General features: G+C 48.8%; 5 protein-coding genes across 5 annotated transcripts; 2 read left to right on the plus strand and 3 right to left on the minus strand.

Moving 5' to 3' along the window:
• Positions 1–293: 293 nt before the first annotated feature.
• LOC125525707 (anthocyanidin 5,3-O-glucosyltransferase) lies at positions 294–2,491 on the plus strand. The gene has a single exon (XM_048690713.2). The coding sequence runs from the start codon at positions 921–923 to the stop codon at positions 2,376–2,378; it is 1,458 nt and encodes a 485-aa protein (XP_048546670.2). The 5' UTR covers positions 294–920; the 3' UTR covers positions 2,379–2,491.
• A 138-nt stretch (positions 2,492–2,629) lies between these two features.
• Positions 2,630–11,252, minus strand: LOC125525699 (respiratory burst oxidase homolog protein A). Its single transcript, XM_048690702.2, has 14 exons — positions 10,343–11,252; positions 10,098–10,257; positions 9,958–10,006; positions 9,143–9,256; positions 6,819–7,241; positions 5,360–5,743; positions 5,190–5,285; positions 4,999–5,114; positions 4,686–4,853; positions 4,449–4,608; positions 4,042–4,239; positions 3,831–3,959; positions 3,580–3,658; positions 2,630–3,381 (listed from the first exon to the last, which is right to left on the minus strand). Exons 1-14 carry the CDS (start codon positions 11,040–11,042, stop codon positions 3,272–3,274), a joined length of 2,886 nt encoding a protein of 961 aa, XP_048546659.1. The 5' UTR covers positions 11,043–11,252; the 3' UTR covers positions 2,630–3,271.
• Positions 11,253–17,498: 6,246 nt separating this feature from the next.
• LOC125525724 (uncharacterized) lies at positions 17,499–18,316 on the minus strand. Its single transcript, XM_048690731.2, has one exon. The coding sequence runs from the start codon at positions 18,314–18,316 to the stop codon at positions 17,852–17,854; it is 465 nt and encodes a 154-aa protein (XP_048546688.1). The 3' UTR covers positions 17,499–17,851.
• Positions 18,317–18,446: 130 nt separating this feature from the next.
• LOC125525713 (DNA replication complex GINS protein PSF3) lies at positions 18,447–23,530 on the plus strand. The gene is made up of 7 exons (XM_048690723.2): positions 18,447–18,587; positions 19,254–19,339; positions 19,414–19,485; positions 19,845–19,948; positions 20,077–20,169; positions 22,883–23,022; positions 23,129–23,530. The coding sequence occupies exons 2-7, from the start codon at positions 19,295–19,297 to the stop codon at positions 23,257–23,259; spliced, it is 585 nt and encodes a 194-aa protein (XP_048546680.2). The 5' UTR covers positions 18,447–18,587; positions 19,254–19,294; the 3' UTR covers positions 23,260–23,530.
• Positions 23,531–24,193: 663 nt separating this feature from the next.
• LOC125537543 (early nodulin-like protein 15) lies at positions 24,194–25,220 on the minus strand. Its single transcript, XM_048700861.2, has 2 exons — positions 24,929–25,220; positions 24,194–24,808 (listed from the first exon to the last, which is right to left on the minus strand). The coding sequence occupies exons 1-2, from the start codon at positions 25,110–25,112 to the stop codon at positions 24,402–24,404; spliced, it is 591 nt and encodes a 196-aa protein (XP_048556818.1). The 5' UTR covers positions 25,113–25,220; the 3' UTR covers positions 24,194–24,401.
• Between the last annotated feature and the right edge of the window lie 1,525 nt (positions 25,221–26,745).

The following is a 26,745-nucleotide window of genomic DNA, read 5'->3' on the forward strand; positions in this document are numbered from 1 at the left end:
GCCGTGGGATCCGATCGAATTACTCAACCAAACGCAGGTACACCGAGGTGTTTTGCGCGGAATCACCCGAGGGGATCCGCACCCTTGCCTGGAATTAGGAGCTGATCGATGGATTGATCGCGAGATCTGGATGAAAATTTTGGGGAAGAACAGGGGAAGCGGATCGATACAAGGCTCTGAATACCAGATGCTACAGAATCGCAGCAACTCCTTGCGTCACGCCAGGATGTGGTAACGAAAGGCAGACGAGAATTGCGTGGGGAGGAAGAAGGAGCACAGAGAAAGGATTGTATTCCAGAGAATAATGTTTACAATTGCCAGTTGTCTTTCCTCCCTCCACACGCTAGCTATATAACGGATCTATTACAGACCACATCGGGCCAGCCCAACGGCCATTCACACACTTAGCGTACGGCAAGGCCCAGCTCGTTGCAAATCAACACCACTTGTATTGACTTTTAGTGCCACATCAACGCTTACAAGCGGGTCCAACCACTCAGGATCGCGTTTAAAATGAACCGACCGTCCGTCCCACTAGTGTTTTTTGATAAAATTTACGCCCACCTTGGTGATGATCTGTAACCATCACTCAATGTGACGGTATTTGAAAGCCTTTGTTTTTAGGATCGATATTTGAATTTTGAAAGCCCTAACCCTAAATGTTGTGGGGTCCAACTAAAAAAAAAGTTGTGGTTTTACTCTGCTCACTCCAAAATATCCCGTCTCGTCTCTTGGAAATTTGCAGCCACCGGAATACAAGTTTCAGACCGCGTGCCGCCCGCCGCAAGACTCTGTTAGTTAGTTTAGTACAATCGGCGAACCTATTCTCGGTTCAAAAACACAATCTTGGATGGTGAAGATTTAAAGAGGGTTTACTGTTAGTATCTCACCGCGAATACCGATCGTGTCATCTGGCATACATGGAATCTGCACGGCGGCGTCCGGCCATGGGGGACACGGTGGTGCTCAACCCCGGGCTCGGCGTGGGCCACCTGGTGCCCATGGTGGAGCTGGCCAGGCCCTTCCTGCGCGGCGGCCTCGCCGTCACCGTCATCGTCAACGTCCCGCCGGGCAAGGCCACGGACACCTCGGCCGCCGTCGCGCGCGCCGCGGCGGCCAACCCGTCCGTCCGCTTCCACGTGCTGCCCACGCCGCCGGACGCCGACGCCGACGCGGTGGCCCCGGACGCCGCCGAGGCGCCCAACCCCTTCGTCCTCCTGCGCCGCATGAACGCGCCGCTCCGTGACTACCTCTGCTCGGTGCTGCCCTCCGTGCGCGCCCTCGTCCTCGACATGTTCTGCTTCTGCGCGGACGCCGTCGACGTCGCCGCCGACCTCGGCGTGCCGGTCTACGTCTTCTACACCGGCAGCGCCAGCAGCCTCGCGGTCAACCTCTACCTCCCGCGCATGCAGGCCCAGATCGGCGACGCCAGCCTCGGCGAGATCGGCGACGCGCCGCTCTCCTTCCCCGGGAACCGCCCCTTCAAGCCCACCGACCTCCCCGGGCTCGCGCTCGACCGCCACAACGAGGTGTACAAGAGCTTCCTGCACGCGTTCCAGCGGATCCCGGAGTCCCGGGGCATCGTCATCAACACGTTCGAGTGGCTGGAGGGCAGGGCGCTGCGCGCGCTCCGGGACGGCGCGTGCGTCCCCGGCCGCGCCACGCCGCCGGTGTACTGCGTCGGGCCCATGATCTCAGCCGGCGGCGGTGGCGGTGGCGGTGAAGAGAAGAAGCACGAGTGCCTGGCGTGGCTGGACGCGCAGCCGGAGAAGAGCGTCGTGTTCCTCTGCTTCGGGAGCATGGGCACCTTCCCCAAGACGCAGCTGGAGGAGATCGCCGACGGGATGGAGCGGTCCGGGCAGAGATTCCTGTGGGTGGTGCAGAGCCCGCGCAGCGCGGACGGCGGGCCGGACCTGCTCGCGGACGCGCTCGCCGAGCCGGACCTCGCCGCGCTGCTGCCGGAGGGGTTCCTGGAGCGGACCGGCGGCCGCGGCCTGGTCGTCAAGTCGTGGGCGCCGCAGGCGGACGTGCTGCGCCACCGCGCGACGGGCGCCTTCGTGACGCACTGCGGGTGGAACTCGACGCTGGAGGCGATCGTGGCGGGCCAGCCGCTCATCTGCTGGCCGCTGTACGCGGAGCAGAGGCAGAACAAGGTGTTCGTGGTGGAGGAGATGGGCGCCGGCGTGGAGATGGCCGGGTACGACGGGGAGGTGGTGGCGGCGGCGGAGGTGGAGGCCAAGGTGCGGTGGGTGATGGAGTCCAAGGGCGGGGAGGCGCTGCGGGAGCGAGCCATGGCGGCCAAGGAGAAGGCGCTCGAGGCGCTGCAGGAAGGTGGAGCATCCCGGACGGCGTTTGCTGAGTTTCTTAGAGATCTTTAGAGCCTGTTTAGAACATAGATTATCGTCGTGTTACAGTTTTGTCGAATCATATCACGTGAAATGAAAAAACCAGAACTTAGATTATCATCGTCGATGAATTCTGACGGCGACGACGGCGATGCCATTGTCGTGGCGGAGGAAGAACTTGACCCCTTCTCAATTATGATCATATTCCACACATCAACAGCAACATATACACACACAGAAGTCCAAACAAAAACGAGCAACGGTCTCAACATCACACAGCCCCATGAAAAAGAATGCATGTTATCCTATGGTGGCACAAGAAACAACACAAGCTCGAATGTAGTCCATTCATGTCCTCAATCCGGACCCAATCACTACCAGCCTAAACTTTACATACAAAGAGAAGAAAAGAATCAAACTGTACTGTACTCTCCCTGCCTGTGTTTCCGTCTGTGTATAATTACAATGTGAGAACAAACAAACTTGTGGCCTGACAACTCAGCTACAAGCAAATATACACAGTTACTTAGCCTTGTGCCTCTGGTGGCCTTCCCTATTGTCCTACATCACATCACCCAGCATGTAGTCAAAACCATAAACCATATTCAGGAGATCAGCGTCTTTGTGTCGACTCCGCATCCGCATATAGGAGATTTTACAGAGGGGCTGCCCTGGCCGGCGCGACCGTAATATATACTTCTGAATCCATGATTGATGTGTAATGTATGTACTACCAGCTGATCCCCAGCTTCCTTTCTCGAGTATCTTAAGCAAAGCAGTGTGCATTGCCTAATGGCGACCGGTGCACCGAGAAAGCACTAGGTGATTCTTTCCCTTGCTCTCCAAAGTCAGGCGCGCAACAAGCAAAGACGACATACATACAACACAATCCTGTGCTAATTTCCTATTGCGCGGTTTACCTGGTTTCAGAAATGTTCCTTGTGGAATTCGAATTTTGTCGTGCATTTGCCATTGAACTCATGGCAAAGGTTGCTTAGTTCCTGCGCCAGAACTGGAGCTCCGCAATAGAACACTCCTGCAAGCAACAGTAGCAGTTACCTTCTTTGCAATGATCGGATTATATAAGTTCATACCCAAATTACTTGGACAGCCAGAACTGTGCTATTTATGTTGTTGTATTGCATCTTGCCTGAAGTATAACTAAAACGTGGTGATGGGTAGGAGTATTTCGCAGCTAAAAGCATGAAAAGGCAAGCTTTAATTAGTATCTTACCTATCTTGGCATAAGGATGTTTGGAGGCTACCTTAGACAGCACCCTCTTAAAATTTGGTCTTGCAAAATGTGTCCGCACCTGCGAAATCAGTATATCAGTAAATAGCGAGCACATAAAATTAACTCAACAGGCATGCTAACATGTTTCTTTTCCACATCTCACTCTAATAATATAGCAAAATTCAAACATTAATACTGCTAATACTAAGACTGGCATGAGGCCAATTGGTATGTCATAACTTGCAACTTACTCGAGTTCCAGACACTACATCGACGCCGTTTTTGGCATGGTTGAGAGCTTGCAGCATTGTGATGAGTGCTGACCGGGCATCCCCTTCCTCATAAACACTTGTGAGATAGTTGTGCATCTCAATGATATTCTAGTATTGAAGAAAGACAGTTGTAAGAACTAAATTGCGAGCAAACAGTGTGTCACTTGAAAAAAGTGTAGCTGATAGTTACCCTTTGATCTAGTTCAGCAATCTCATTCATGATTCCTTTAAACCAATCAAAAGAGCCTTGTTCGCGTGTAACCCAATAAAAGTAAGCATTTGTTGTCTTAAAAACCCTCTTTGGTTTTGACGTAATCCTCATAAGGGTGTCAAGGTCAACAGATGCCTTACTGGGTCCAATTGGTGGGTAAAGATCAGTTGAGGCTTCCTGCAAATATAGGTTGATGAGTTAATTAATTAGACTAGTTTTTCATAGTTTTGGCAAAATGTAGCACAAATAGAAGGATAAATAAATCACTGAATATTGTAGTTCTTCATGCGGTTAGGGCATAAGGAATATGATATAGATTGCAGTCTAGTCTGTCAAGAATCAATAGTAGTTCTAATTGTAGTAGGGTACATGGAAAATTCGCTTACATCCTCTTCCTCCATTTTGATGATGTTGTTAATCAGATCTTTCAATATGCTGATGAAAGGAGTTGCACCAATTCCTAACCCAACAAGTAGTAAAACATCATACTTGCTATAGTCTTGCGCAGGAGAACCATACGGTCCATCAATCAAAAGTTTTGGGAAACTGCATTTTGAAAATAATTATCAAGATCCCGATTGCACAAACATATTATTGCCTCTGAATAAGAAGGATAGCCATACGTTTTTTTGGTGTTCTCGTCTGCTCTAAGGAGGCCACTTTTCCCATTCATAGGTGGCTCACAGGCTGCGGAGAATACACGCTTGAGCTCTCGTGTCCAGTCACCAAGTTGTCGGACATGGATACTGAGAAACTCATCCCCGGGTGCTGAAGTTATCGAGAAGGGATGCCTGAAAAGGGTAAGAGTATTTGAGATTGAATGAAGTGCAATGCATACTTATTCTACAAATAAACTGTACATAAACATACTAAATAGTGTAAAAGCGGGTTTTTTTTGCTCCAATTGTAGTTTATTTACAATTAAGAGGCATGTACCATTCAAATGGTGAAACATCTGGACATTGAACAAACATATACTGCCCACTCTTGTAACGGAATGTCGGTGGCTTAGACATTTGCAATGTCAAAACATTACCAGGATATATGGCCACCTGCAAAGCAAGTGTATGTGTCAGCGTACCAGACATGGAAATAGAACTCAAATTTCAAATTTTATGTGGGTTGACCTTCAATATCCGGACAGAGTAACTGCCAGACCTGAAGAACCTCAGAGTCCTCTCCCCTACATATAACCCAACAGGGACTGCAAGATACATCCATGTCTGCAAAAGAGATTAGGCGCTTACAAAATTATTCAGGTAAAGAGAGTAAAGGAGAAGGAAAGATATAAACTAACCGTTCTTTTGTACCAATCCAGGATAAGGTATAGACGCTCTCCATGAATAACAAGTGATATGTATACAATGATGAACAGATGATGAGAGTACCAGAAGGCATTGAAGCCAGTTAGCTTGTCAAATGGCTTGGGAAGCTTCACCAGGCTACGACGGAACCACCTGGTTGCTAGAGTAAAAGCAATGAGCATGCAGACAACCATAATAACTCCTGTTACACCCTCCACTCCTCTGACTAACGCCAAATATGTTGGCTTGGTCTCCCCGAAGTACTTGCGCAGTGGACCATACGTCTCATCTGAGGAATCTATAAGCCGTGGAAAATCACATGCAAGATGGTTTCCTGCATGAAGGATAACACCAACCACAATTGCCGCCGCAATAGTCTGCCATGGCAACACAAAATGTTCAGTGTTAGCTGTAACCATTATAACATTATGTGTAAAATTAGCCTAGAGTGCGAATTGTAAGTTGATAACAGACACATTAGGCACAACTAATGATCACATTATATACCTGGATTGTTTCTGTTTATTAAATTATTTTCATTTTGTGCGTTCAAATGAAAATGAGCTGGACCACAGCTTGTCCTTGTATTAGTTAGCTGATGAGAAGAGCTTCGGATGAGCCGGCTTTACAGACCAACTATTACTGTCAGCTGACAGCTGCATTCTAATCATGGCCCATCCGACTTCTGTATGGTACCAGGTTTCAGCTTCTCTCATCCTCTTAATTTAGGTGGGTACAGAGCTTATATACTACTCCTTCCGTTCCAAAATAAGTGTCATGGTATTGCTTCAATTTTGAACTAAAACCACAACAATTATTTTGGAACGGAGGGAGTATATGTGACCAAAGGTTGTTTCTTTAACACTCATATAAAAGCATGCCTTCAGGATCTGAGCTTGCATGACTAGCTTGTGTAAGTCAAATACTGCTGATGGAAAACAATGACTATCACATAGCTTAATTTAAAAACAAAACATAAGATAACAGGAGCCAATAAAAAGATTTTAAACAGCAACCAGGCAAAATATGATTGTTACTTCAAGTTCACAACCCATTTTCTAACTGCGCCAATTATCGGGACGTCAGAGAAAGCTTTCAGACAGAAAGTATGGGGGAGTCGTCTATTAACTAAGCTCTATTATGTCCCCTCCATAGTGTTGGGCACATGTGATGTCAGACCCACATGTAGGAACCATCAACCATGCGAAGGACCATGTATTTAACCAAATTTTGTTGCATCACATGTATTCAGATCAATCACTGCGGTCTACAGAAACTAGGTACAGATAACGAAAGTGTGGAGAGATATCTTTTCCAACACATACAAAAATATATCCTGGGCCTGTTCAGAACACAGGAATTCTGCAGGAAATTTATTGGACGGTTGGACATGGATTAATTTCGCAGAAATCAACAAACAATAACAAAAGCAATGAGGGTCTAATGTCTAACCTTATGGAAGTTGATGTTGTCATCGAACGGTAATGCCCGTGCAGCTCTTGTATTACGCAGCCAAGTAATGGTGTTGCGGCATACAGGTAGGAGGATGAGTGCCATGTTCAGCTTAAGGGTCTCAGCAGCCCCCTTTGCAATTGTTACACAGTAGCCCATCACACTAAATACGTACCGGTTGCGGTACTGGATAAATTTCCAAATGAACAATCCAACCATTATCCCAATCCACAGTGCAAGTACCCAGAGGCGTTTCCAATTGTCCTCCAGATAATAGCTTAATTTGCTGCTCATTTTTCGGATTGGGCTCTTATGCCTTAGGCCAGCAAGGTTCTGGCTCAGTGCCTGGCTTGTGTAGCTCAACGCCTGGCTATAGTTCACGTATGTATCCTTCTGCAATAGCAACGTCTCCAACTGCCAAAGCTGCAACGACAATCACAAACAGTGTTTTTAACGTGTCCCAACATTAAGTAGAATATGGCCTCAAGAAACACTGGCACATTTTTCTACAATATTTGCTGGTAATATGTCCCATCAATTTGGCCTATCCACAAACCAAACAATTATAAAAATTATAAAAATTTAAAGTATAACCAAATGATCTTATGATATATCACTTCAATGTGTGAACATTTCAATTTTAAAAGCACAGAACACACTTTTATCCAACTACCATAATTTTATCGGTTAATTAACTGTAGTGGAGTTAACAATGAAAGGCCATTTTGTTGTCTAACTAAAACAGCATATGACCCAATCAACAGTCGGAAAATAAAATCCATAGTTATACTGATCACGAAATACACGGCAGGTTAACGGTGCACATCAGTCTGAGAACCGAAAGTCAAACAGCCCACCAAACTGTAGAAGGCCCCACAAGATTATGATTGTATCTGGTGGCACACATGGCTCCCATATGAGTGCACCATACCTGCTAAATCTTGGGGAACATGCATGCAATAACTCCATCCTAAGAAAGAGGGGCATCGTATTGAATATCCACCTGTACAAGTGCTACACTTCGACAGTCTCCCAAACAAACACAGCCTAGCAAAGACTCGTACACACATAAGAAATAAAAATGGAACTAAAGCATTGCATATAGGGTATAGCACAGAAGTGAGGCTGCTGCAGTATTTGATGTGGATATAATTACTTTGTCCACTAAATAAGACAAATAAGACTTGGCGCCTAATGAAAGGTCAAAAGTAGTTGTAACCCTGGCGATACCAGAACAACAATTCTACAACATATGATACTGGGCACTGAGCCCTGTATTTGATTAGGGTAATGTGCCGTCGCTGTCTCACAATTGCAACATCAGGCGGGACGGTGGATATAATTTGACTATGAAAAGTTCTACCCAAATATAACTTGCTTGAGAGGAGAAAATGAGGCAGCAAAGGCTCCTGCAAGCAACAGCCTCTATTCTTGATAGGATTAAAAAAAATCTGTAAGATTTCAGTGTGGATGGCAAAGATAAACTACATCTTTCTTGCTAGAATTCAGCAACATACAGTCAGATGTGCAATGTGGAAAATCTCATTTGAAGAAGGCAAATTATGAGAAGATTCAGACTGAACTACACTTGATATTCTGCTATACAGGTGCTCACCAGCTTGAAGCACAGGTGGTCGTCAAGGGAAGCATGCTCAGAATTCTTTGTTAATATTCTATTTTGGTTGTGTCAATTTTCAGCATAAACGTGTCAATCACCACAACATTTTTACTGCATCTACTAGGTTGATGTTGCTTAAAGAGGAAGCTCCTTCTTCAGCGAACCAACATATATGACTTGCAAGTACAGTTATTAATGATGTCTCTTTTCTGAAGACCTAAGGGCTCCAAGCCCATGGTTTCCTTTATTACGAATAACTGCAATTTTGCATATGTTTGGAATGTAGCTAGAGCTCCAGAAAGTGAACCGATAGCAAAGCATTGACCATTGAGAGACACACGACGGGAACTTGTATCCCAGACTGGCCAACAAGTAAGATGATTATTGGTTCAACCTTTGGGTATGTTAAAACAGATATGTGGAGGACAGAAGTAGAAACAAAAATAGAATGGTAGTATCTAGGATATTTGCTGGAGGAGATCAGTGGCAGGCTGGCAGCATTTGACTCACAGGAAGAAAAATAAACGGACCTTTGTTTTTCAGTAGTACACCCAAGATTTGGAGGAAACCAGAGGATAGTGATGGAATAGACGGAACTTTGTTTTTCAGTAGCAATATAGTAATAGTGTTGTTGTCTTGAGAAGCAAAATTTCAAGGAAACCAGAGGATAGCGACGGGAAGCCAGAAGGAATCTATAGTTTTATACCTCAATGTAGCCGAGGCCTTCGGGGTCTAGCTCCTCCATGATCAGCGCGGCGTATTCCTCTGCTTGCTCCTTAAGCCTCGCCAGCTTATTCGCGGACGCGCTTAGCATGATGATCTGGAAACACAAAGCAAATTGCCACCTTTAATCATCAGGATTCAGGAACCATCCTTTTCACAGCTTGGAAAAAGGCACGATGAACAAACAACACAACCTGGCTGGGCCCTTTACACAATGTCACCATCACAACAACGGAGACAATAGATTAGATCAAATCTGTAATTAAAAAGTCCCCCCTGTTGAACGGATTACAATAGCTGGCCAGCCTGACGGGAACGCCCCCCCACCAACTACTGTTGCGTTCGATCTGGCCTTCCCTTCACGACTGACTTCCATCGCCATCCGTGGTAAATTTACGTAACCTCTTCCTCCCGTCCCGTGTTTCTAGAACGAAAAAAGCTCATGTGGAAAGAGATTGGTGCGTGGGCGCCGGCCACTGCCAGGGATGATGGTTTCTTCCCCCGCCGGTCTCGCTGGGGGTGGGGGGCCTTGATTAGTCGGCAATGTTTCCCAATCCACACATACGGTTCTCATGCGTGAATCCTGGAGCGCAAGCTTGCAGACAACCAGCAGACAAGGACATGGCGAGAATGGACGGCCCAATCATGAAAATATACTGGTCCGAATATTCTACCACTACCAAAATGGAAGAATTTGTACTGTCGCAGCGGCAGAAATGCCGAGCGCGACCGGGGTGAAAAGGGAAGGAAATACTACGTATGAAGAACAGCAGCAGTGGTAAGTAGTAGTGGTGGTACCTCTTTCACCTCCGCCTCCGTGATGTGGCCGTCGGCGTCCTTGTCCACCCTGCGATTGGATTGAACCGTACCACGTTAACGGAGCAAAAATGGTGCGCAGAATGATTTAGCTGTTGGTTGGGGATTGTGGGGGTTGTTACATGTCGAAGAAGATCTGGAGGCGCGAGTCAAAGCTGTTGTCGGTGATCTGCGACCAGATCTCGCGCAGCTCCTCCCTGTTGATGTGGTCCGACTGCATCTGCCGCCGCCGGCACAGCGTGTCGAAGAGCTCCATGGCGAACTCCTTGGACTCCATCATCCCTGCAACCAAATGCGGCTAGGGATTAGGGGAGCGATTGTTCGGTTGTTGGGTGGAGTGAGATTGGAGGTGGGCAACCAAGCTGACCTATGCATTGCGGGAAGTCGGCGCGGGAGAGGCGGCCGTCGAGGGCGAGGCGGTCGAAGTTGCGCTGGACCTCGATCCAGGCGTTGTTGCTGGCCTTGGCGTTGCCGCTGATGAAGCGGAGGCCCTTGATGGCGCGCTGCGCGGTGGACTTGGTGCGGTCGAGCTGCGCGCGCTGGCGGCGCTCGGCGCGGGCGGCGAGGGCGGACTCGATGCCCGACGGCGGGTGCGCCGGGGGCTCGGCGAGGGCGGCGCGGCTCTGGGTGCGCGTGAAGCGCTTGGTGAGGTCCTGCGAGATTTGCTTGGCGCGGGACACCCCGGCCTTGAGCTCCTGCGAGAACTGCAGCAGCCGGTGCGACGAGGTCCGCCGGATCGCCGGCGACCGCGACCGCGACGGCCCCGCCCCGGCCCCCGGCGGCGGCGTCGGCTCCGCGCCCCACCCCATCACCGACGGCGACGCCCCCGACGAGGCGTTGGCGCTGGCGTTTGCGGCGGCGGCCGGCTCGACGCTGCGCAGCACAATGGTGTCGTCCTCCTGCAGGTCGAGCGTGACCTCGACGAGCTCCTCGCCGTCGTCGGAGCTGCGGTCGGAGCCGCGCGGCGAGGAGCCGGTGCTGAGCGAGCGCGGCGTGGTGGCGCCCGACCCGCCCCACCGCGCCCGGCCCGGGGCCCCCAGGCCCCCGCCGCCGCCGACCCCCCGCATCTTCCCTTGGGCAGAGCAGTCCGTCCACCCGACACGGCCGCGCTGCGACCCACCAAACTGGGTTGACGATTTTGGGGAAGGGGTGGGAGCGAGGCGAGGGGTGATATAGCTCACGCAACAGTCCAACCAAGGCGACCTAATGCTACGCGCTCCAGTACTACTCACTGGCTGGCTCGCTTCGCTAAGCGTAGCCTAAAGCTTCGTGCTCACCAGCCAGGCTTTACCGTCCCACCGCGCGTGTGGACGGGGGCTGCGGCGAGTCCGGGCCGGGGAAAAGGAGCAGACATGAATATCCCGGCCGTAAAAGATCGGTTAACGACACAGCCAGGCTAGCCGCGCCGATCTCCAGGAAATACGAGAGCGCGACCCGACTCCCGGCGCTGCTGACCAGCACCACGCAGCGGTAACGAGTCGTAGTAGCAGCTGAGGTTTCACTTTCACGCCGTGGTAAGTAAAGCTGGTCAAGGCGGAGACCCGACGGTGCGACGTGGCCGCGTGAACCGCTCGTGGCCATGCATTGCGTGTCCCCGCGCGCGCCGTCACGCCGCGTATCGTCGAGCGGCACCTCGCGCCGTGGCGTGCGACCGCGACGCTCTCGTTTCATTTTCGTTGCGTGCCCCGGCGGCGACTTGAGCGAGCGAGCTGGTTGCCGGTCGGTTGGGTGAGTCTGAGTGGGCGGGGAGCGCGCGCACCTACGGGTTCGAGGACGGTGGGGTGGCGCATCGCATGCGCTGCCTGCCAGGATAGAACCGATGGATAGAGAGCAGGCCATGATGAGGGCGAACATGGGGGCGAGCTGAGCAGCGGCTTTGGTGGCCACGATTGTCGCCGCGGTCTCCAGCACCGGATCATTGGCTTTGCCTCCGCCAAAACATTCCTGGCCCCCAGCGAGGTCTCGCTCTCTCTGTGCGTGCACTACGTACGTACGTGGTGACGGCACCATATGGTTTCCTGAGGGATATGTGGTGCTTTGCTCGCTCTCAGACGCTCCCGGGAACAAAAGCTGCGGCCGACGACCACCACGGCTGGCCGGTGAAGTGGTGAGTGAGTGATCCACGGAAAACCATGCAGGCCTATGAACACAATCGCAACAATGCGGCCGGGCTTAATTGTATTTACAGCGTGTTTTGGTGGGATAACGAGCTAGTATTATGTAAGTGAGTACTAATAAGTAAGGGCATCTCCAACGCTGGCTCCAAAACCGAGCACCGCATCCGTCTAGCACAGGCACTGATATGTGGCACTCGGGACGCCAGAGTAGGTTCCTCGTCACGCGCGCTAGTTCAATGAAGATATGCGGGTAGATGGATGTCGTTTAATGCAAAGAGAAGGCGTGCAACAAGCGACGCTCTCGGCAAGCGAGCCACTTCAATGTCGACTCTAGTGACATGTCGCGTCTGCTCTTGGCCGGAATGAACGCGGAGCTAACGCTCTGACGAAAGCGTGCGGACAAGGGAGAGGGGTTTTGGGTGGTTGCGTGGCAGCAGTCCAGGCTCCTACAGATAAAATGCTGCTGAGAATGTGTTTCTTTTGCGGGGAAATGCTGAAAGTACAACTCAATGTTGTTGAAAAAGCAAATGAGTTGTTGGAGGTACGAGCAACTTTACCATGAAGCCGTAGTGGTCCAGTCGCCATACAAACTATCAATGTGGTGATTTTGATCCAAAATGACACTCTAACAGAGTGATCATATGCCTTCGAGTCGGCATAGTTTATGGAGCTCGCTTCAAAACAGAGCTCATAGACTCCATATTTGGAGGTTGTGGAGGTCCCGTTTGGAGCTCGCTCAAATCAACAGTCAGTGTGGGAATCAAGTTTCAGCTTCTTTCTCATCACGCCATGTGCAAGATTTGAAGCAGTCCGGCCTTTCACACACCAACGGGGACGAGCATGACGGTGCCATAACCTCGAGGTATAGATATGGAGGACAGAAGAAGCCTAACGACAATAGGGCGCTTGTGGTGACGACGCCATGGTATCCTGGAGAATAAAAGAGTAACTCCAGCGCGGACCGCCAAATCTCTTGCAAATGTTCGGACCTGCAGGTCTCGACACTTTTAGCCATTCAACACGGAGCATAAAAAATGTCCGGACCTGTCCGAACATCCGAATGGATCCTCCAAAGCCCTTGGAGAGGTTCATGGTCCCTCCAGACCCGGATCCTCCTATGCGATTGGTCGTGGCCGTGGGACGGCAAGGCCGATGAATGAAGGTGAGGGAGAAGAAAAAGGCGGAGACGGAGAAAGTCCTACAAAGAAGGTGACCGCATCACCCAAGCAATAGTCGTCTCATCCTGTCCCATGACATCACGTCCCTCCGATATTGAACATGTGCGGAGTTTGGGACGTGGCGCGGGTGGCGGGGTTGGTTTCTTGGACGCCACACCGATTCAATGTTGTCCAGTGATGGGTCACATCCGCTCTAACCGGCATGAATGTGCTGCTCTGGACCGGCATAAATGCAGTGCAAAAAGCAGAGGAGCGTTCACGCGAGAGAGGACATGCGCACGGGCAATGTTTTTGGGTGAGACCAATGTATCAGACGCGTATGTGGCGGCTCCCCGAACACCCGCAAAGCTCCCTTGGTTTGCGAGATTTTGGACAATCAAACGCGTACACGAACAGATGAGTATCGTGTTGGATGGTAAAATGGATGCGAACAGCTTGGTCCGACGTTTACGAGTAATTTGAGGGAGAGTGTGAACACTGAACCACTTGAAACGAGTGGTTAGAAAAACAATCAACGACATAGTACAAGAACACTGAAACAACACGGGAGCAAAGAAAAACCATGCATGTGTGTGTGTTCTTTTTTTGAGGGAACCATGCATGTGTTTTTTGTTTTCTCTGTCCACGGCTCTTGCTGTCCATTTGTGCGGGAAAATAGATGGCGATTGGATTGAAACAAATGAGACTTTTCCTACTGTTTTTTCCTTTCAAAAATAAATATAAATACATGATCACAGGAGCCAGAAGAGCCTAATCACAGGCGTACTTTCTCTGGCTCTTGATCCTTCTGCCCGTGCGGAGTGACTGCGACGGAGAAAAAAAGCGAGGAGATTTGTGTGCCAAGACACGGGAAATCTGAGTTGTTAGCACCTTGTGATCTGCCGATTCGACGAGGAAATGTTCAACGAGCTCCCCATGATTAGGCTCTGCCAGCTCATGAACCATATACGTGCGTCAAAATAAAGATGGTGTTCGTACGCCACCAGCATCGCTCAAGATTCTCCAGAAAAATAAACATGGCAGTTGGGCATTGACATTTTGACAAGCACGGTCAATGCATCCCCATGTCAAATCCTCTCTGCTTTATCAAAGCTAGGAGGACAAATTCTAGCTAGCTAACAGAGACGCACGTTGGCGGATCGCCATGTCAAATCCTCTTCGCGTCTCTTTGCAATAAAGTTCTACCCCTTTGTCTCATAATATAAGACATTTTCTGAAAACTTGACAGAGGAAGTAATGACCTGGTTCTTGCGACTGAAAAGACAGTAAAGCCAGGGTGGATGTTTTCAGAGGAGCAAACTAGTACTCCCTGATTTAAACGATCTTATATTTCTTTATTTACAGAGGGAGTAAGTAATACTTCTTCTGTCTCAAAGTAAGTGTCTCAGTTTTAGTACAAAGTTAAGATAGTTATTTTGGGACGTAGAAAGTATCAAACTGCATGGATCTAGGCCATGTAGAAGAACAGGAGATGATGTACGGGGGGCATAATAACACAAAGTAGAGTTTCTAGTTGACCTGGGTATCACTAGCAAGCAGAGTAGCACGCATGTTCCATGTCTGACTTTGCAACGGGGAGATCTTGGATCAAGTCATGTGCGAGTGCATCACCATGAGAAGGGGAATTCTGGATCCCACTACCCCTTCATCACCCAACAGCACGCACATTCCACCATTCACGACAGATTTGTTCATCGTAAGTAGGCTCAAGTGCTCTTTATATCCTCAGATGAAGAGGCCTGAACCTGCACAAACTAGCAAACACCTTGTGCATATTTCCCCCGCGGCTCACCTTGGACGTATCAGCTTACGTTTGGGCATTTGGGTGGGTTTATTATGATAATGCCGTCCGCAAGACAATCTTTTGTCTGTATTACGGTTTGGCAACCAACCTTTAGCATGTCTCTACAAACCTACCATCTCATCGCAGATTATACAATGCCGGGCCTAACAAAGTTTGTCGACGCTCGACTTTCCAGTCGCCCGCTGCCACCAAGCTCGACCGGCTTGTTCGACGACGCGCATCAACCAAATCTAGAAGCACAACCAAGTCCATCATCAGGTGCCCCTCTTAGAGAGGCAAATTTTCGTGTTTTGACCTTTTTTAAAATCTATTCAAGATTTGACCCTAGTTTAAATTTTTTTCGAGATCTGACCCTTTTGCTACCGTCAGACTCCATGGCGATAGGGTCTAACAGCCTACCGCCAGGGACTTTGGCGGTAGGAAACATCGCTACCGTCAACCGGACTGGCGATAGCCTGCACAACCCTACCGCCAAGGTGTTTGGCGGTAGACACAAACACGCTCTGTGTTTAATACTTAGGAGGTTTTTGGCGGTAGGGCATGCAACCCTACCGCCAGGGACCTTGGCGGTAGGCTGTTATACCCTACCGCCATGATCCCTGACGGTAGCAAAAGAGTCAGATCTCGATTTTTTTTAAAATTAGGATCAAATCTTAAATAGCTTTCAGAAAAAAGTCAAAACACGAAATTTAGCCACCAAATCTAGAAGCCGTCATCGGGTGCCCCTCCTAGAGACGCTTCTCATCAGCAACAACCTGAGACGTCCGTCCGTCCGTCGGAGGGTCCAACTCAGGCAGCCGAGGTTACGTACGCATGCTTTACACGATACTACACGATACAGTATACCACACTGCACCGGCCTACTACCGGCTAGGCGTGTGATCAGTCTGAGCACTCAACGGCCGGCCTAGCTAAGTTTCTTTGCATGTAGCAGCGCACTGCATCCCGTGTGACAACGATCAAGCAACAGATCGGCCATGCTGGGGAGAAAACGACGGTCACAAGCCGTGTCCGGAGGAGATCGCTTTCGGCCTTGCCGTCGATCTAGCTAATCTACCTAACGGCAGTGTGAACCCGAGAGAAACCTAACCCGGTGAGAGTGCTTCCGAGGTGGTGATGGATAAAGCAACGGCAACCAAGGATGACGCCCTCTGCCAACTGCTGAAAGATGCTAGTGCTTCGGGTTTAGGGTTGGCAGAAGGAAGATCATGCACGATTAGCTATGCGTTTTTCAGTTAAATTAAATTGGAACAAGACCATGCATAATTTGATAGATCGAAAGGATGAACTCACTGTGTGTATTGGCTGATTCATTGAATCCATGTTGTCTGACTGCAGTTTCTTTTATTATTAGAAAACAAAATTTATCTTCTTTTAGTAATTATAATGTGAACCTGATCTGAGGGCTCCTTCGATTCAAAGGAATTCTTCAAAAATTATTTTTTTTGGAATTCTATAGGATATAGAATTTTGGAGGATTAAAATCCTTCGAAAATTTTCCTACGTTGGCCCTTTGACTCATAGACTGGATACCATAGAAAATTTTCCTATGGAATATTTTGTACTACATTTTGTAGGAAATCTAACATCCACTCCAATATCTTTCTACAGTTTGAATTTTTCCTATGAAATATTTTGTACTACATTTTATAGGAAATCTAACATCCACTCCAACATTTTTCTACAGTTCCTTTGTTTTTTCTATGGCGTAAAACGCTCCTTTTGTAATCCTATAGGATTTAAGTGGATATGCTATTTCAACCCTATCCTTTTCCTATTCCTGTATTTTCAGAATCCTGCGAATCAAAGAGACCCTAAGCATGAAAAGAAGAACCCAATCTTTTGGCCTCACCTTCCTATGTAATATATGTCCCCGTTTGCACATTCTTTTCTCTGTTTATACATGGCATGATTTTTTTTATTTGCGAATAATATACATGCCATGATTGTCTGAATTTTATGCAGGTCTTAGGGTTTTGTTTTGCTTGGTGATGTTGTGTTGCAGCAAACAATATAATCATTTGTCCTATAGGTTGGTTTCCCTTCTATTTACTTGCCTGTCTTGATCAATTAGCAGTAGAGCTAGTCCATTCGCCGGTCAGCAAAAAAGAAGCACGAGCTTGGTCCTGGGATAGCATAGAGCTAAGTTTAATTTCTAGCTCGGCGTTTACATCGGGCGTTGCCTGTCGTGTAGGCGTGGCGATCTGCCTATCATTGATTGTGTTCGAAAGAGTGCTGTTTTGCGATGATGCGGATCTGTGCTTGAATCTGTACTTGTTTCCATGAATACCAATGAGATGATCACTTTCTCTGCACTTGTTGCCGTGGATACCAATTACATGATCACTTTTTGTACTACTCCTCTGGAGTACATGGCTATGAGATGTTCAGAGTCTGTTCCATACTCTAGCAAACAAGGGCACAAACAAATAAAGCGTTTGCTGATTCATACAACTGAAAATTTCACAAGCCTTTTGATCGCATTTATGCCCACGGAGAGCAGCAGCAACAGCATTCGGCTTTCTCCACAATCAAGAAGACAAGCACGCTCTGAAAAATAAGACGAAACCGCCATAAAATCCATACACAAGAACAGCATCCAGTGTCGATCACTGAGACCTCATCGGCGATGATCTGCACACGAATTGAATTTCCGAAGCAGCGAGAGGCAATCCTACTGGATCTATGGCGACAGAGGAATGTTCATCCGTACAAAGGCAGATCACAAGCTCTCACAACTCACAGTGATTTGTGGGTCGAGAACTCATCTGCTCTGTCTAGTCGCGGCCGCCGCGGAGGGAGCGGAGGCGCTCGAGCCACTGCTCGTCGGGGACGGCGCCGGCCCACGGCGGCGGCGCGCCGGGGAACGCCACGCCGCGCATCGCGTCCACGATCCGGGCCGCGGCGCCCGCGGGCAGCTGGGCGCGCCGCCGGCGCTCGTCGTCCAAGGCCGCCGCGGCCTCCGTCGCGCCCGCGCCTTCTTCCTCGTCGCTTTCTTCGTCGTCGGAGGCGAGATCCAGCTCGGAGACGCCGTTGTCGACCGCGTCGAGGCGATGCCGAGATGCGAGATCGGGGTCGGGGTCGGCGTCGCTGTCGCTGTCCGACGCGGCGCCGGAGATGGGGAGGTAGTCGGCGTCTCCCTCGACCTCGACCTCAACCTCAGAGTCTGAGGAGGCGGAGGAGTGGTCCGGTGGGCCGGTGGAGGCGGCGGCGGGGAGGTGGCCGTTCCCGGAGATGGACATTGTGGGGAGGAGAAAACAGAAAACAATTCCAGAGGTGCGCCACTCGCTTGGGGAAGAATACGGGTGGGTGGGTACCCGAAGCCCGGATGTTTGGTGATGCCTTTGGGCCTTTTGGGCCGAATTCGCAGTGCCAGCCTCCACATTTTCTTTTTTTAGAAGATCCTCCACATATTTGGCGATCCCCTTCGCCCGCGCTCCCGAAAATCAGAAGCGAAAAGCGCGGGAGGAGACGGGTAGCGGCGGCGGGAAGCAGGCCTCGACGGCGGCGCAGGTCAGCCTCCTCCTCCTCCTCTCATCTCTCCGCCCGTCCCCCGCCTTTCTCCCTCTCTGCGGCGTTACGCGTTGCCCCATCTGTTCCTCGGGACGGCGGCCTCCATCTCGGATGCGGCTTGTCCACCACGGCCAGAAGCCCATGCCGGCCGCTGCCTCGCCCCCTCACCCACCACGGCCGGGACCCCATGGGAGCCGCTTGTCCTGCTCCCCTTACCCGGTTGCCCCCCGTGGCGGCTGCGATTGTACAAGTGCTGTTGTTTTTGTATATGTGCTGCTGCTGTTGTGTTCTTGATATGTAATCCTTCACAACTATATTCACATGTTGCATACTTGCATACAAGTTAGTTTTAAACATTACATCATAGTACAATGTTCATCCTATTAAAAATGAGCAATTCCAATCTGGACAAGAAAAATCCAAACAACATTCAGAATTGAGTCTTTCATGTGAGTTCCAAGTGTCAATTCTTGAACATCCAAACAACATAATTCAGGTTCATTTTCAATATCAATGCCCGGGAGATTTGGTATTGGGACCAATTCAATTCCATGGCCCTCGATATCATCCAGACGGGGCATTAGAGTATTTACCCCATATATGAGACCAAATTTGGTGAGTGAGTTGGACTTCCTCTGACCGGCATAGTGCAAATTGTTCATGCAGGGGTTGAGAGTAAGCAACAGCGACCTGTCCCACTTGGCGAAATGCCTTGTTACTACAACGTTGATGACATCCTCATGGAGGAGGAGGTAACCATGCTCGTGTTATCCTCTGCCCCATTTATGATTGTACAAATGACATGAATACTCTACTGTGACTGCAGCTTATTTCGGTTGTTTTCCAAGTAACTGCAAATGGCGTTGGTATGCTAGATCCTGGTGCCGAGAGAAACAGTGTAAGCATCTATCCAATGGCATTTGTGCATATATGTTTAACTGCTGTTGATGGGCAACTGCTGCCAATTCTTTCTCTGATCTGTTTGTTCTTGAGCAAATTACTTATGAAATACACACACTAGTTAAATGATATTTGCCTGAGATAGACGCATCATACATTCTTGCTCATTTTAGTTTGCAAAACCGATATGGACTAGGTGTTTTCTTTATTTCCCTACGTGCCATGTTTCTTGGTGAACACTAACTGGGAGTTAGATGCTTTGTTTTTTAGCACCTTTTCTTGCTACCATGGAAAATGAAATGGCGTATTTTACCTGGTTCCAACAAAAAGAGAAATGATCTTATTCTTTATGTTCAGGTTGAAAAGGGTGCTAAGGTAGACCTTCCATTTTGGCTTGCTCATGGGATGCTGTCTCTGGAACAAGCGGTGTCGATAAATGTACCTCCTTGCTTCACCCAGAAGTAGGTTTCTTTGTATTCTGTTTTGCATCTTTAGAAATTCTTAAGAGGGACATCAAAATATACTGTATGCAGTAGTATATGTAGTTGTCGTTCTCATTTCAACATATTTACACATACTTTGCTTGCAGAACTCGGAAGGAGATCCAAGCTGATGCAGCCTGTGTTGATTTGAGGGTTCGGTGCCCTTACTTTTATGAGCTAGGATGCAAGATTGTTCCTCTGTAAGTTCTGAACGACCTCAGTTACACGTACTATTTTATTTCCTTTTTCTTCCATCTCATTACCTTTCTCTATGCAATCTTAAATTTGTAACTTCTTATGAAGATGCTTCTATATCATCTTTGGTAGAAATACATTACCCACTCCATTGCTTTGCAGAACTTTGATGAGCCTTAGACATGTTATAATCTCAGTTACAATAACCGGGCAATTGTGTAGGCATACATCACCATAATACATTATCCTTTCTGCATGTATTCTGTTTTTGTAAAACTTGGAATGCTTCCATCTCCACGAGCAAGATAGTTTCAGTCATCAGTCATATATGAAGTTAAAATAGGAGGAACTTCTGTAAGTTCAAGTAGCTGTAATCTTGGGGAGAAGATGCAGTTGATACTATGAATTGTGTATAGGCAAGTTGATTTCTTGCGAACAGAAATGCAATCATATGGTTTTCTTTTCTGAGGGCCCAGACTAAAACATGCTTTTAACCACACTCGCAGTGTATCTCCCATCTCAGTTTAGCCAAACTATGTTCAAACTGGTGTTCTACTGTCCTAATTTCGGCATTTTGCATTTTAGAAAGCTCCCCTCTGTCCACTCCAACAAATGATTTAATAAGTCATAAGGAGACATGCCTTCTTGCTTTAGTTTTTTAACTAGTAAATGTGTACGTGCAATGCACGTTGATATTAGGTAATATATTAATTACACGTAAATATTAGGTAGGATATTATTTGCCTATTAATTATGTGATTAGCATTGACATTAATATTTGGCATGATATTAACTGCACACTAAACGTGTTGAGTGCTCACCATTGGAGCAGCCTGAGTCATTGGATTGACCTGATTTGGCGGCCAGGATTTGTTGGATCTGCCCCTTTGGGTCTTTTTATATTGTTATAGATTATAGATAAAGAGTCAGTTTTGATTCTAACAAGATTCAAATGAACCGCACCTTCTTAAAATCCAATTGATTGCTGTTGGTCCTCTTCTTTCATTTTAAGAAGGTATTATATGGCCGCCTTGAAATGATCAAATATATTCCCTGCTGATTCTACCATTGTTGCCAAGACCAAACTAGTATCATTCTAGGAAATTTAATCATACACCTAACAAATGACCTCTGATGCCACCAGGTCAATTTGTGCTTGTGACACATGTTGATTCTGTGTTGACATATGGTGATATGAATAGAATACACCATAACTAAGTCTTCCTGAATAAATAAGTTATGATTATTTGAGGTCTGTCCCTTTTCAAAGGCATACTCTGGACTCTGCACTTAATGAGGACAAGAGCTGGCTGCAATCATCATAATCTGAACAATTCAGACTTAGATCTCAATGGTTTTTGCCTTTAATTTTAGTGCCCACTACATCAGAAATAGGGAAATGTTTATCAGCCACCTGTAGCAAATATTGTGAGCAACCGTGTGAACTTGTAGAGGTACCACTTGATAATGAATTGGTTATACTCTTGAGTGATCCTAATTGGGATTTGAGTTCCTTATGATGGTTCATGGGATTTGGTTGAAAAGGTGTAAGTATTCTCAGATTAGATATGATCTATGTCAGTTACAGTGCCAATGTGTCATTCCATGGCATGCATTATGTGACACATTCTTTTGTGGTCGGTTTAGAGGTCTGAATATCCTTGTCAAATTGGCCCAACCTGGTTACTGTACATAATCAGTTCGAAGACCCCTGCAGTCACTGCTGTAGTCACAATTTTGTCAGTTCTGTGAAATATTGTTATGTGTTGCCTTTGTAGTCTATATACTGAAGTTAGGGATCCCATGAAGTTATTATGTAGTGATGTCTGGGCGCCATATATATGACTCCCTCCATTTCTAATACATTTCACTATAGCATTTTTGCTCCTTAATGCATATCATTTAACTATTTTGAGGAACTTTACACCATTTCCCCCTTTTGTCTATTTTCAAAGCCATTTATTAGTATGGACTAGACTGTGTGACTAGCACAAAACCCCGAAAGGTAATAAGTGGTGTAATAGAGGGGGGATTCAATCTTTAACCCCACTTTTGCTGGTACTATGATAATTCGTTCTTGCATCGTAATGGATTATTCCCCACCTTTCGTTTGCATTTGATCTTTTGCCCTCTAGCAGCCTGCACTCACACTCAGCAGTGAACTAGGAGTAGGACTGGAGACCATTTCTGTGTATCAGATTTAGAATTCAGCCCTCTAGCAGCCTGCACCCACAGTCAGCAGTGAACTAGGAGTAGGACTGGAGAACATTTCTGCATATCAGATTTCAGATTTCAGAACAGACCACATCCGACATTGACTAGGAGTAGTAATTCAGAATTCAGGACATGGTTCCATCAATATTTAATGCTGTTAGCCTGATAAGTCGAGTTGAAGATGTCTGGCTGAGAACCAAGTGTTGACTCGTAAACTAGTCGAGTCTCTTAATCATTGGGATGAGACATGGTGCATGTGTACAGGAATGGATCCAGTAATGAGTAGGAATGTCCGAACAGGGGCGAATGCACCTTAGGTGTCTAGACGCTTAACCAGAATATTGGCACACATAGTTGATGTATTGGAACATTTCAGATAACCGAATGACTAATAAAAATTTGAGGTTGAATCACGACTGCTGCACAATCTTTTATTTGAGTTACTATCTATAATGGTCAGTCTAAATTATACCGCTCACTGATTTATTATGTTTGAATTGACAGGGTGGGTGACAAGAGCATCGGCCAGTTCTTGCGCTACGCGTTCACCAGTAGGTACAAGGAGGTACTAAGCAAGGCACACAGCTCTTCGACGATGACAGTGCCCAAGTTTGCAACACGCCTTACAAAAGAAGAGGCTCAAGGTACAGACACATCTCCTCTGCACTTACTCATTCCCCCCTTTGTTTCCCCCTACCATATCAACTACTCTAACTTGGGTTAACTTTTTTCTTTTTCTGCCGTGTTAAGTGTTTGAATCTGCTAGGGAATCGATGTCCGCCTTCAGGAAGTGGCGCGTCGGGGGTGCGAGGCTGCAGAAGGCGTCCATTCTTGGAAGGAAGAGGAAGACAAAGCTGCCCGACGATCCTTCGACGCCCTGAACCGTCTTGACCGTGAAGCGGAGTACTCCGGCAGGAGAGCTGATGTATGCGCACTGATTGATCCGGTGCTGTAACTGTAAGGAACGAAAAAGGCAATTCTGATCCGTGATCAGACATTCATGTATTTCAATCTGGTGCACCTGATGTGTTTCACTCTTGCTGTTAGATGCTTATTGACTGCAATTTTTGAGGAGGTTTTGCTTGCTACCAATCAATGCAAAACATTTTAGATGCACTCATATTGAACTACTTGTGGTATCTCTTTTAATAACGGGTTGTGCCTTCTCTGCAAACAAACTTTCTGCGTAGATAAGCAAGAGGATAGGAAAAGCAAAAGCATATTTGAAAAACCCTTGTTTGGGTGCAATGCCATTTGGTGGTGAAATTGTCAGCTTCATTGTGAGTTAGGTATACTTACAGGGTGCTCGTAAATTGAAACCGAAAAGTCCCTTTTTAGCATGATGCTGCTACAATCGGAAGGAAGGAAACATGATATATGTACTCCCAGTGTGAATATAACTGCATCATCAGACAATTAAAAGTCCACCCAAAAGCTACCAGAACAACTTTTGTATTAAAAGTACAAAAAGTGTGTGGTAAAAATTCTTGAAATTGGAGCAGGATATCTCTGAACTCTGATTAAATTCGGTTGTTTCTGCAATTACATTTGGGATGTTTCTGCAAATAAATCTTTGGGTGATAAAATTGCCAACTGGATGGAATGGTGGAGTACTCAAATTTGTACCACACCGGCGACCCTCTTCTCCATCACTGCTGCTGCTGGTGCTCTGTGGTAGCGCCAGCGTGTCTGCGTCGTTTACTTGTATCAATTGATCAGTTACAGACTTGTACAGTACAGGTGCAGCCAAATAACTTGCTGGATCCATACTCGCGATCACCTTATTTATCACGAAAATAAAACAGCACGCCCAAGTTAAGAAATCTTGAAATCTCAAAGATTGCTTTATCAGATCGAAGATATTGCCATTTATGATCGATGATTTTGCGCCAGAAAGAAATCATCTTCTCTTCTTCTACAGACAGAAGAAGCACATCTGTCCACTAATCTTAACAATGCCCATAATAACTTGAGCCTAATCAAATAATCCTCCCTAAGATCGATCCTAAGCAACGACAGGAACTCAGAACCCAACGACGAGCAGCGCTCCGAGGAGAGCGCCGAGGACCACGGAGCCGCTGCCGGACGCCGTCCTCCATGCGGCGCCAGTGGCCGGCGCGGGCGCGGGCGCGTGGGCGGGCGCCTCCACGAGCCCCGCAGAGGAGGAGGGGGAGTGCGCGGGGGCCGGCGCGGCAGGCGGGACCCGGCTGCCGTGCTTCTCCGACATGACGAGGACGATGACGCGCTCGCCCTTCTGGCAGTTCCCGGGGGCGCCGCTGATGAAGTAGCGGAAGCGGGCGCCCTTGGGCGGCAGCGGCACGACCGCGCCGCTGGCCTTGTAGGTGGCGATGGGGCTGGCCGTGTTGCACCGGTCGTAGTCCGCCCGCGTCACCTCCAGCACCGAGTCCGTCGCCGCGTCGAACTTGAACACTGCGCTCGCGCGCGGGGATCCAAAGAAAGCGTAAGAAATCAAGGAACAGATCGATCGAGGAAGGCGATAATTACACACAAACTGAAAGGATATGTATACAAGTCGGAGCGGTTTGTTACCGAGGTTGTCACCGACGTGGAAGCGGGCCTTCCCGGCCCAGTCGTTGAGCGCGTCGGGCTGCGCCGGGGGCGGCACCCTCCACGCGCCGTCCTTGCCGCCGCCGACGACGTGGTCCCTGGCGTCGGAGCCGGCCGCGAGGGCGAGGGCGACGAGGGAGCAGAGGAGGAGCGCGCTGGACGCCATCGGAAGAGACGGGACGAGCTCGGGATGGATCGACGGGTTGAGGAGGCGAGGAGAGGGGAGCTGGGAGGTGCCGTGCGGGGTTGTGGGGAGGATGGGTGAGGCGGAGGGGCGGGGCTTAAGTAGGCGGCGGGTGGGTGGTCAAAGTAGCCGTTGGATTCGAACGTTCGGGAGAGCCGCGGCGGGCGGCGGCAGCAGCTGGCGAAGCGATCTTCTGTTTTGGAGTGTACCGTTGCCCTCCCCTCGCCCCGAGAAAGAGTCGACGGGAAGCAAGCAACGGATGGACGCCTGGGCCGGGACGCGTCGTGGGGCCCACGGGCATTCAGAGCCCAGAGCCCAAACGCCAGCAAGAACAGCCGCTGGCTCGTCAAGTGCCGAGTGAGCCATCCATGCAACACCATTGAATCTTCTCAATAAAAAAAATGTAGCACCACTGAAACCATTGAAAGTCCGAGGATTCAAGTTCAAACAAAAATGGCCACTATTAGGCGCCGATCGACTGGCCCAAACTGAACCATCTCTCACGCCGACCCTCTCGGTCAACGCACAGGGAAAACAAAATCCCCAACTACGCATGCATCTCTCGCCTCCCTTGCTGCAACACACGACTAGATCGCCGCCAGCCATGGATGTAGCATGGAAGGCCGAAGTCCCCATCGGCGCTGGATGATGCATCCACCCCCGCCACCGGTTGCAGTCTCGCTCGTCGTCGTCCCCTAGCGCGGGTGCTCGTCGCTGGTTGCAGCAAGGGCGTCGGTTGCAACTCTCGCATGCTCATGCTTGCAGCCTCGCCGGCGTCGAGTCGCTTGCAGCACCGACATACATGGTTGTAACATCGCCGAAACGGTTGCAGCTCCGGCGAACGTGGATGTGGCTTTTGCAGTGTACGTTTGTAGCATTCGCCGATGATGGCGCCGCTGGTTTCGGCTTGGCGAACATGGATGAAGCTTCTGTAGTGTGCGGTTATAGCATTCGCGACGATTGCGTCCCCGGTTGCAGCTCCTGTGTGAAGGGTTGCAGCTCTGCGCGAATGTAGCTTCTACGGGGTATGGTTACAAGAAACAGACGATGATCGGATCGCCGATTGCAGCTCCGGTGGCAGCAAAATTCCAAAATTCGTCGCCGGATGCAATATCTTCCACCGTGGTTCCAACATACATTGTAGTTGGTTCCAACCATCTGCACCCTCGTCGGGTCCAGGAAACAAAAACCATTGTCGGAAGCAGTGAAAGAGCGACTGTGGTTGCAGCACGCTGGTCGCCGTCGTCAACACCGGTGGCCTGCCGGCGCGCAACAACCATGTCGTCGTTTAGCAGGGGAGATTGGAGTTGAGCCGACATGTGGAGAGAGGAAAGGTAGAAAACGAGGCCGGGCAGGAGCTCCATGGTTGTCATTGAGAGCATAGGCGACGCCCCCCCCAAGCCCAATCCGAATTGGACTAGGGTTGGCCCCCCCTTTCCTTCTCTTCTCCTCCTCCTTCCCTCCTTCTCCTAGTGGGAATAGGAAGGGGGGGGGCGAATCCTACTTGGACCGGGAGTCCAAGTAGGACTCCCCCCATGGCGCCCCCCTTGGGACGGCCACCTCTCCTCCCCCCTTTATATACGTGGGAGGGGGGCACCCCAAAGGCACATCAAGT

The sequence above is a fragment of the Triticum urartu genome, chromosome 1A, assembly GCF_056163025.1.
Source record: "Triticum urartu cultivar PI428250 chromosome 1A, HENAU_Tu73, whole genome shotgun sequence".
Taxonomy (NCBI): domain Eukaryota; kingdom Viridiplantae; phylum Streptophyta; class Magnoliopsida; order Poales; family Poaceae; genus Triticum; species Triticum urartu.